Source organism: Drosophila willistoni, chromosome 3R (assembly GCF_018902025.1).
Source record: "Drosophila willistoni isolate 14030-0811.24 chromosome 3R, UCI_dwil_1.1, whole genome shotgun sequence".
Taxonomy (NCBI): Eukaryota; Metazoa; Arthropoda; class Insecta; order Diptera; family Drosophilidae; genus Drosophila; species Drosophila willistoni.
Genome location: NC_061086.1, coordinates 30,564,721 through 30,575,118, shown reverse-complemented (window position 1 = coordinate 30,575,118; position 10,398 = coordinate 30,564,721). Strand labels below are relative to the sequence as shown.

Here is a 10,398-nt window from a genome sequence, read left to right as displayed (position 1 = left end):
GCGTGTCGTTGTAGCTTTAATTTTCAAAATCAGTTGACCAAGGCATCGTATATATATATATATATATCTATGCATCTATATTTTTTTAGAATTGACGGAGAGTATCAAGCAAATAGAATTAAATAGCGAAAATTTGCGAACATTTTTGTGATTTATCATAATAATATTTTATGTATTATAATTGTTTTCTATGTTAATGCGTTTTATCCGGACGTATGTATATCTAATTAAAAGTATCTTGGATAAAAACACAAGTCTTTAAATTAAATTTCAAATACAAAAATTATAACAAGCGTACATATATATAACTAAATATATAAATATATATTTTCTGAATCAAACTTGTAAAACAATAAAATGTAAAACAAAAACAATTTTAAAATGAGTTTAAGTTCAATTTTAGTTAAATCATAAATTAATTTTAAAATTTTTTTGCTCAGAGTTGTCACCTCTACTAAAAAATCACTAGCTAAATGCCAAAAGAGACTTGGAAATCTGAAAAGGCTTTAAAAATCAGATACTATAATGCAGCCATATCTTTTAAACTTGGATTTCAAAATACGAAATATTCGATTTAAATATTAAAGTAAAAAAATCACCTTTAGTTATGTGAATAATTCGATGGAATTCGATATACATCGATAACGATAACTATTTAATTGATGGCAAACGAATCGGCATCAATCTGCCATTTTGATTAAAACCAGCTTCCTGCAAAGTCATCACGCTCCCAGTAAAAAATCCCTCATTCCTCATTCGCTTAGCTACAGATTTGTAAAGAAAAGACATAATGCCCGGAATTAATGTCAAGGATGTTGATCAGGCAGTTGTCACCAATGCGGTGGCTGCTTATCTAAAGAAAAAGGGAAAGCTCTGTGTGCCCGACCAAATGGAGTACATCAAGACGGCCAAGTTTAAGGAGATTGCGCCTGAGAATCCGGATTGGTTCTACATTCGTTGCGCCTCGATAATGCGTCATCTTTACCATCGCAGTCCAGTCGGAGTGGCAGCTTTAACAAAAGTGTACGGCGGGCGCAAGCGCAACGGAGTGCAGCCCTCGAAATATTGTCGTGCCTCCGATGGATGCATTCGCAAGGTAAGGAGAGATCCATTACATCGATTCGGTTGTAGGAAAACAATTTTTATTGTAGGCTTTGCAAGCTTTGGAGAAGATACGCTTGGTTGAGCGTCATCCCGATGGCGGACGCAAACTGTCGGCCATAGGACAGCGTGACATGGATCGAATTGCCTATCAGATTGTTACCAAGCAGCGTGAACAGGAGCACGCAGCTGACACCCTAATTATATCCGATTAAAATGACAGAATTTCGTAAATTGCAAATAAATGTAATATTGTCTATAGTTTATTGCTTGATGGATTCTTAACTAGACCAAAGATCAAAGGACTTATGATTAGGCGTCTTGAAGCCACGTACGATGGCCTCTGCTTGCCACCAAGAGAACTCTTGCTCCTCTTTGCTTTTGTCTGTCACCTCTGAGTCTTCCACTTGACTAGTTGATTGCTCTAACCGCATAAGCTCCAGATCCTGGTAAATGGCCAATTCGGGGGCAGGTTGGTGTCCATGGTCGTACAAGAGATGTAAGTGCACATTTTTACAGCTTCTTGGCAATTGACTTAACACATCCTTGGGAAAGATTCCCATCCCATTTGCGGGAACAGCCACGTCCGTCTGCAGCTCTAGTTCAAGGAACATATTGGTGGTGCTCATCTCGCTGCCAAAGATTGCACAGAGTTCATCACATGCCATTAGAGAGATTAGAGATTGGTTGATACGGCTCTCAGTCAGGTCAAATTGCTGCTTCCGGATTATGGTGCTATGTGGGATATGTAAAGTATAAGACTCCGTTGGCATAAAGATCGAATTCCCAAACAAAAAACGACATTTTTTGACTACGCTGATCCTGAAGGCTTGCCGTATTAGCTCTCTTATGGCACTGATGGATTCCTTGGTGGCCGTGGCCTTGGAACGATGCAGCTTCAACTGATGATGGGCAAAGGATTTCTGTGTCTCGTCCTGTTCCTCGCTCCATTTTTCTATAAAATATTTATAAGTTTTGTAGACAAATGGAATCTGCCTTCTCTGATACAGCAAATAGTCGAATATTCCATTCACAAACTCCGCCGCTGTGGCAGCTGTAAGGATTTCCAGATTGAGATCCAGATCAATGTTTCTCTCATTTTGGGACATTGATTTAGGAGGTTTAGTTAATAATTTTAAACAATTAGGCGCGCGACCAAGCCAAAAAAATCCTATCGAACTAAACACAACAATACTCACGAACTTGCGCGTTTTACTCACGAGCTCGAACATTAGAGCTGGAAAAAACAACGATGGTACTATCGATGCATCGATGGTTTTGTATTTTTATAAAACATCGATGTTTGGCCAGCACATAAATAAGAGTTTTCTGTTTTGTATTTTGCAATTTAATTTGGAAAGTAGATTTTACAGTAGATTTTATCTTCTTTACAGTTAATATTATCTTCTTTACAAAAGTTTTAAAAAAATGGCCAACAAATTTCTATTTCTGTTTTTAAACAAAAATCTCAAAAATGATCCCTTACCCTTTTTTTTTTTTTGAATGGCAATAATTTAAAACAAAAGTAAAAGCTTTAAAAGAACGTATTTCTTTTAATTTTAGTTAGTTATAAAAAAATTTACCAAATGAATGAATTGTTATTTGCTAAATTTTAGCTTATAATTAAAATATAACACTAAATCTTGCTTAGTCGCTTCGTTTTTATCGCTTTAACTATTGTTGCTATATCTCTTTATTCCATTACGATTCGCGAAATAAATGAATGATTTTAAAAATACCGCGCAAACATCGAAACATGTTTCAAAAACGATGATTCATCGATGTTTTTCCAGCTCTATCGAACATGTTCGCGCGTTTTACTCACAAAGTGGCGCCCCCTGTTGTAAAGACAACATTTTAGAGTGACCAATTTAAAGTGGCGCCCCCTGCGCAATTCAATTTTCACCGTTTGTGAGAAAAAAGCGCGAACATGTTCGAGTTCGCGTGTAAAACTTCCAACTTGTGTGTGTGTGTCACATGATAACTTTTTTCACAGATAAACGTTCCAATTGGAGAGCTCGTCACTTGCTTTTTTCAACTTGCGCGGAGTACAAGTAAAGTTAATTGATTAGCAACCAAAAAAGAAAAACATGGCCAGCCAAACCCAGGGAATCCAACAATTGTTGGCTGCTGAAAAGAAGGCAGCTGAAAAGGTTGCCGAGGCCAGGAAACGTAAGTATTGAAGATGAAAAAAAAGTAGAAAAAATCCAACTGGAATTGAGCGTATACAGAAAAAGCAACAACAAATGACTGCGTTTTCGTTTCATTCCCCATGTTCCACTACCACCCCCCATCGTGACACGAACGTTACGCGAAAGAGTCACATGATTAATAAATAGTAGTTAACAATTTGTTAATAATGATTTTTTCTCTTCTCGTTTGATGTTTCAACACAGGCAAGGCAAGAAGATTGAAGCAAGCCAAAGATGAGGCCACTGAGGAGATTGAGAAATTCCGTCAGGAGCGTGAGCGCGCCTTCAAAGAATTCGAGGCCAAGGTGAGATTTGATAATTTTCAATTGTTAACATTTAACTTTAATGCTCTTTCTCTCTGTATATGTAGCATATGGGCAGCCGCGAAGGAGTCGCTGCTAAAATCGATGCAGACACCCGTGTGAAACTTGCCGATATGGAGCGTGCCATTCAGACTCGTAAGGAACCCGTCATCCAGGAGATTCTCCAATACGTCTACAATATCTCACCCGAGGTCCACAAAAACTACAATGTCAAGTAAGAAGGGAGCCGAAATGTTTTCTTACTCCTTCTGCTTGTCCGAGTCCGTGGAAAGGGTGGCCGGATTTGGAAAATCATATGTGTAAATTTTGTGTTCTAATCAAGTGTAAATTCAATGTCCAAAAATCCAGCTCCAAGTGCAAACTCTATTGCATCTAATTTAGCCCTGTAATAGTTAGTGGAATGATCGAAATCTAAAACTAAAACACAAAATTACTGCTGTATTATTATTCCATATTAAAGTTATATATTTGTTGTTTGTTCTACTTAGAAAATGGGAAAGTTTTTATTTCATTCTCAATATCCCATTTTGGGTTATGTTTTCTTTTAATGTTATCAATTTGTTTTTCAGAAATGGGAATGTTTTCAATTGTTTCATTTTTCTAAATTATTATAATCGTTATTTATATGTATATATTTTTTATTATTAAGTCAGCTGACTTGCCATATGCATTGGGCGCCACTGAGTACCAAAACGAGCAATTTTAACTGATGAGTACTGTTATAGTTTGCCAACACTGACCATTAGCTATCAGCTGATTTCGGCTTGGCGTTTGTTTACTAGAGCTGGAAAAACATCGATGTTTGGGACCATCGATGTTTTCGATGTTTTCAACGTCAAACATCGATGAAACATCGATGTTTCGATGTTTGCGCGGTATTTTTAAAATCATTCATTTTTTTCGCGGATCTCAATGGAATAGAAAGATATAGCAACAATAGTTAAAGCGATACTAAATAAAAACGAAGTGACTTATTAAGATTTGGGGTTATATTTTAATTATAAGCTAAAATTTAGTAAATAACAATTCATTCATTTGGTAACTTTTTTTATAACTAACTAAAATTAAAAGAAATACGTTCTTTTAAAGATTTACTTTTGTTTTAAATTATTACCATTCAAAAAAAAAAAAAAAAAAAAACAAGGGTAAGGGATCATTTTTGAGATTTTTGTTTAAAAACAAAAGTTTCTTTACGACACAAGATTTCAAAGAGCAACGTCTATCCGATATTATTTGGTCTGCCGTGCTAGATAGTTGTTCCGACTCGCAGGACGATGCAGGCACACATAGAAATTTGTTGGCCATTTTTTTAAAACTTTTGTAAATAAGATAATATTAACTGTAAAGAAGTAAAATCTACTTTCCAAATTAAATTGCAAAATACAAAACAGAAAACTCTTATTTATATGCTTTTCCGTCGAAGAATTGAAAAAGAAAGAAAACATCGATAGTGCTGGCCAAACATCGATGTTTTATAAAAATACAAAACCATCGATGCATCGATAGTACCATCGATGTTTTTTCCAGCTCTATTGTTTACGTTTGAAAACGTTTCTTAATTAAAAATGTCAAAAGTTCCAATTAAACGTTATAGAAGAGAATCAAAGTCATCTGGCGATGAGGAGGCACTGGCTAACGATGATTATGTTCCATATGTGCCGGTCAAGGAGCGAAAGAAACAGCACATGATGAAACTTGGCCGCATCGTTCAACTGGCCTCAGAAACAAATCAGCACAAATCGTCCAGCGAGAACGAGAACGATGACGACTCTCAGGGTGCTCAAGATGCGGAGACCTATGGTCGCAAGTACAACATCAGTTTACTGGATCAACACACGGAGCTGAAGAAAATTGCTGAAGCCAAAAAGCTAAGTGCCGTTGAGAAGCAGCTAAGGGAAGAGGAGAAGATCATGGAGAGTATAGCCCAGCAGAAGGCTTTGATGGGCGTTGCTGAATTGGCCAAAGGAATCCAGTATGAGGAACCAATAAAGACATCTTGGCGGCCGCCACGCTACATTCAGGCTATGCCTGAGAAAGAGCGCCAGGCTATTCGTAAACAGCTCAGAATATTGGTGGAAGGCGAAAATCCGTGTCCACCTATAAGCAGTTTTCGCGAGATGAAGTTTCACAAGGGAATCCTAAATGGATTGGCAGCAAAGGGAATAAAAACGCCCACGCCCATTCAGGTGCAAGGATTACCCACGGTGCTGTCTGGCCGTGATCTGATTGGCATAGCCTTCACGGGATCAGGAAAGACTTTGGTCTTTGTGCTGCCCATTGTAATGTTCGCTCTGGAACAGGAATACAGTTTGCCATTCGAGAGGAATGAGGGTCCCTATGGTCTCATCATTTGCCCCTCTCGAGAGTTGGCCAAACAGACGCACGAGATCATTCAGCATTATAGCAAGCATTTACAGGCCTGCGGTATGCCTGAGGTGCGATCTTGTCTGGCAATGGGTGGATTACCAGTCAGTGAAGCCTTGGACGTGATATCCCGCGGAGTGCACATTGTAGTCGCCACTCCAGGCCGACTAATGGACATGCTGGACAAAAAGATTCTCACCCTTGACATGTGTCGTTATTTGTGCATGGACGAGGCAGATCGTATGATAGACATGGGTTTCGAAGAGGATGTGCGCACAATATTCTCCTTCTTTAAGGGCCAGCGACAGACGCTTCTTTTCTCAGCCACCATGCCGAAGAAGATTCAGAACTTTGCACAAACCGCCCTGGTTAAACCTGTTACCATTAATGTGGGCAGGGCAGGTGCCGCCTCCATGAATGTAACCCAACAAGTGGAATATGTAAAGCAAGAGGCCAAGGTGGTCTACTTGCTAGATTGCCTTCAAAAGACTGCCCCGCCCGTGCTGATATTTGCGGAAAAGAAACAGGATGTCGACTGCATACACGAGTACCTCCTACTCAAGGGAGTCGAAGCGGTGGCCATACACGGCGGCAAGGATCAAGAGGAGCGCTCTCGTGCCGTTGACGCCTATCGTGTGGGCAAAAAAGATGTGCTAGTTGCCACAGATGTTGCCTCTAAAGGTCTCGATTTCCCCAATGTCCAGCATGTCATCAATTACGACATGCCCGATGACATTGAGAACTATGTCCATCGCATTGGTCGTACGGGTCGATCAAACACCAAGGGCTTGGCCACAACACTAATTAATAAGATTACCGAGCAATCGGTGCTGCTCGATCTAAAGCATTTGCTTATCGAAGCCAAACAGCAGGTGCCTGACTTTCTGGACGAACTGGCGCCAGAGGCAGAGCATCAACATCTCGATCTGGGCGACTCACATGGCTGCAGCTATTGTGGCGGTCTGGGCCATCGTATCACTGAGTGCCCCAAACTGGAGGCGGTACAAAGTAAACAGGCCTCAAATATTGGACGACGGGATTATCTATCAAACACAGCCGCCGATTATTAGGTTTACACTTCTGACCATTGCAACTGTCACTTAAAGAACTTAGATAAACTTAAGATGAAAGAAAGAAAATTATATTTAATATTCAGTTTCCAGACAAAACTACGCCTCAAATGTGAAAGTTTTTGTTTATTTTCCGTGATGTGTGTTCGGACTTAAACCTCCCAATCTGATGAATGAATTAAAGCCCGGGAATTCCAATGCAGGCGCAAAGGAAATGTAAATCGTTTGACTTTTAACCTAATTCGCAGAATTGTTCAAAATTTTTGTTTTCACATTCTGCTTCTGTTTACAGATTCGCAATGCTTTGGTTCTTTTTTTTTGCGCTTATCGACAGAGCTTCGCCTTATCAATCACCCATCGATGACATCCCAGAGAGTGTCTGCGACCTGAGCGAACAAAAAAAAAAAACACAAATATAGAGACCCAAGATCGGGTTTTATAAAAGCGAGAGCAAGCTTTAACTTTCCTTCAGTGTCTCGAGCTTCGTTTTCTCGTTCACAACATCCCCAGCACTACCCAAACTCTTGATTCTCACAATCCAGTCGCATTTGAAACCTGGAAGAGACCAGTTCATATTGAATCGAACGTAAGTGATGAGTAGCTTTTCTTTGTGTTTATATTGTTTGTGTACGATCGGTTTTTAGTGATAGCCTCTAAGTAACCCAAAAGTGTGCCTACGTAATTCTAAACAAAACTCAATCTCAAGGCATAGAGAATATTTTATGTATTATACTTGTTTATATTATACGAACTAACATTGAGTACCTTGAACAGGCTTAATTGATAGCTCTTGTATGTATATGTTTGTTATATGAATAACTAGACAATTCCACGACCGACAACTGCTACGACATTGCTCTAGTATTGATAATCTATTGAAGTAATTCAATTTAATTAATTGCCCATTTAGCTTATCAATTTTGAGGCTTGAGAATAGATAATCTCAAAATGAAACCTCTCTCGTTTTTTGAGTTTACTGTACATAAGTATATATATATGTTTTTGATTGACTTTTTAAAGGGTATTTACCTGAACAGTTTCTGTGTTTAAAATAAACAATTATTTGTAGATTTTGTTGTCATACAACATAAATGTCTACCGCATAAAAAAGCCTGTTTAAGTGTTTTAAACAAATATGAGTAGCATTACTAACTATTGGTGAAATATTTATTTATGTATTAACGATTTTTAAAGAGCTGTCATTAATGATTTACCTACTGCTATTTGTGTGTGTATACCTTTTGTGAACTGTCGTTCAACTAGTTATTAATTGTGATGGATGAGTCGGCTGACGTCTTGCCATGATCATCCTTATGTGCATACAAATTGATTCAGTAAACACATTTGTATACTCAAATGGATGTAGTTATTTAGGTATATATCGCCTTTTTGTTTCTAAACTTATTCTTTTGTATTTTTTTTCTGGATGAATACAAAATTAACAAACATTAAGTGACAAGCTTTTAGAATTATAACAATACTTTTTTCCATTGAACGGAAAGTTAAACAATACTAAGCTACAGTTGGGGATCTAGTTTAAAATTCCGGTGAAGCAAATCTCCAATAGGAGAATTAGGCATTTTTTAGATAAAATTAACCAGTTTTAAATCTACAACCCTAGTTTTAAGGAGGAAACTTAATCTAATTTGTCTTCAACTATCAAGTAAAGCTATGTTTTTTGGATTGCGAATGCTTCCTCTATTTATAAATGGGTTTAATTTCTTATATCAAAGAGTTAAAAGCTTCGATATGTCTGTATTGCTAAATAATACCTTAATCCTGAACAAATTCTGAACAAATTTTTGTATAATGTTTAGTTATAAGTCACAGTAAAGTAATAATGGCCATGGTACAGTAATACATTTTTTATTAAAAAATTTATTCGTTAATCTACAACTCTTTTCATTATTCATCTAATTGCTCTTTCAGTAGTATTTGCTTTATCGAAAAGAAAATGACGCCTAGTCGGTGTTCGAATTCGGAAACAACCGAAATATAGATTTAATAGGTCTTGCGGAGATCTAAGAAATAATTATATAGGCTTAGGAGTCTTTTACACTGGAGTCTTTTATCACTTACATAATACCTTTTCGGGAAAATTACCAAAAAAAAGTAGTTCTGTGTTTACCATTCTACCTATTATTTCTCCCAAGTCACAGTTTTGTTAAGATCATCTTTCTATAAAATGTGCTTAAGAAGACTCTCCAATTATTATTATAATATAGATTTACAGAGTCTACATATATTGAAACAGAAACAAAGACCACAAGTTATTGGGATTATTTTCTACTTCAACAATTATATGGGATTAATTAGAATACAAAATAAAACTCTCATGTTTATAATGATGTCTTTTAAATATTTTTTACTTCCCAGACTTTCATTTATGTATATTTTTTAAGCCTTAACAAAAAAAGAACATCCCAATTTGCGTATATTCATTATTAAAATCCAAAACACGCTCTCAATATGTATATGTTATTCAGTCTTTTTCTTTTGCCTGGCTAAAGTTTATTATTAACACAAAACTCGAACTTGAAAATGGCACAGTAAGGGCTTGGGAAGGGATGGGGGCAAGGGAAGGTGAAGTAAATTGTATGAATGCGTAAAATATAGTTTTTATTTGAAAGTGCTGGTATGTCACATACTTATATGACCCAATTGCAGAGAAAAAGGCTTGTTTGCCCCACCGTTTTTTTGTTTTCTTTACCAACCCATGATATCACGATAACCACAACCCATCACAGCCAGCCCAAATGTTATTTTCAGTGTCGTCATACACGAAAACTAATTACTTGACGAAAAATAATTTGCAAAAAACATGCGTGCCTCATTTCAATTCACAGCTTCATTAGACGATCGTATCGTGAGTTCCCGTACAGACAACGCCATTTATATGATATCACCCAAGGAAACTAAACTGTTAAACTATATTATCTTTTGCATAATCTACCAGTTGGGGGAGTTTTACTAAGTGGCAGGCTAAAACTAGAATTAGTTTAGTGAACAACATTTTTAGTACTTTTTTAGCCATCATAAAAACTTTTTTTAGAACGACCTATGACACAAAAGTAATGAAATTTTAGAGGATAGAGAGATAGTAATTTTTTAATTTTCTTAATTGTAGAATTTTATGTAACTATCATAATACATATGTATCTGATAAAAAAAAATGGTGTAAGTCACTTAAGACAACAGTTTTGACCAGTCTAAAATTAGTTTTTGGTAAGTGAAATCTGTTTTTTTAGTGGGAGAAATCAATCTTGGATATTGAAATAGCAAAAATATTAAAGAAAGAATATTTATTTTGGTGGAGGAAATTTTCTTTATTTCCCCCTTTTATGAAAT

General features: G+C 36.8%; 4 protein-coding genes across 4 annotated transcripts; 3 read left to right on the top strand and 1 right to left on the bottom strand.

The window, feature by feature from the left end:
• Positions 1 to 681: 681 nt before the first annotated feature.
• LOC6649396 (40S ribosomal protein S19a) lies at positions 682 to 1,362 on the top strand. The gene is made up of 2 exons (XM_002072041.4): positions 682 to 1,096; positions 1,152 to 1,362. Exons 1-2 carry the CDS (start codon positions 791 to 793, stop codon positions 1,314 to 1,316), a joined length of 471 nt encoding a protein of 156 aa, XP_002072077.1. The 5' UTR covers positions 682 to 790; the 3' UTR covers positions 1,317 to 1,362.
• On the bottom strand, positions 1,327 to 2,321 carry LOC6649395. The gene has a single exon (XM_002072040.3). It carries the CDS (start codon positions 2,208 to 2,210, stop codon positions 1,383 to 1,385), a length of 828 nt encoding a protein of 275 aa, XP_002072076.1. The 5' UTR covers positions 2,211 to 2,321; the 3' UTR covers positions 1,327 to 1,382.
• Positions 2,322 to 3,092: 771 nt separating this feature from the next.
• Positions 3,093 to 4,108, top strand: LOC6649611 (V-type proton ATPase subunit G). The gene is made up of 3 exons (XM_002072039.4): positions 3,093 to 3,273; positions 3,498 to 3,598; positions 3,664 to 4,108. The coding sequence occupies exons 1-3, from the start codon at positions 3,192 to 3,194 to the stop codon at positions 3,832 to 3,834; spliced, it is 354 nt and encodes a 117-aa protein (XP_002072075.1). The 5' UTR covers positions 3,093 to 3,191; the 3' UTR covers positions 3,835 to 4,108.
• Positions 4,109 to 5,122: 1,014 nt separating this feature from the next.
• LOC26529548 (ATP-dependent RNA helicase abstrakt) lies at positions 5,123 to 7,161 on the top strand. Its single transcript, XM_015177113.3, has one exon. It carries the CDS (start codon positions 5,182 to 5,184, stop codon positions 7,048 to 7,050), a length of 1,869 nt encoding a protein of 622 aa, XP_015032599.1. The 5' UTR covers positions 5,123 to 5,181; the 3' UTR covers positions 7,051 to 7,161.
• The last annotated feature ends 3,237 nt before the right edge of the window (positions 7,162 to 10,398 follow it).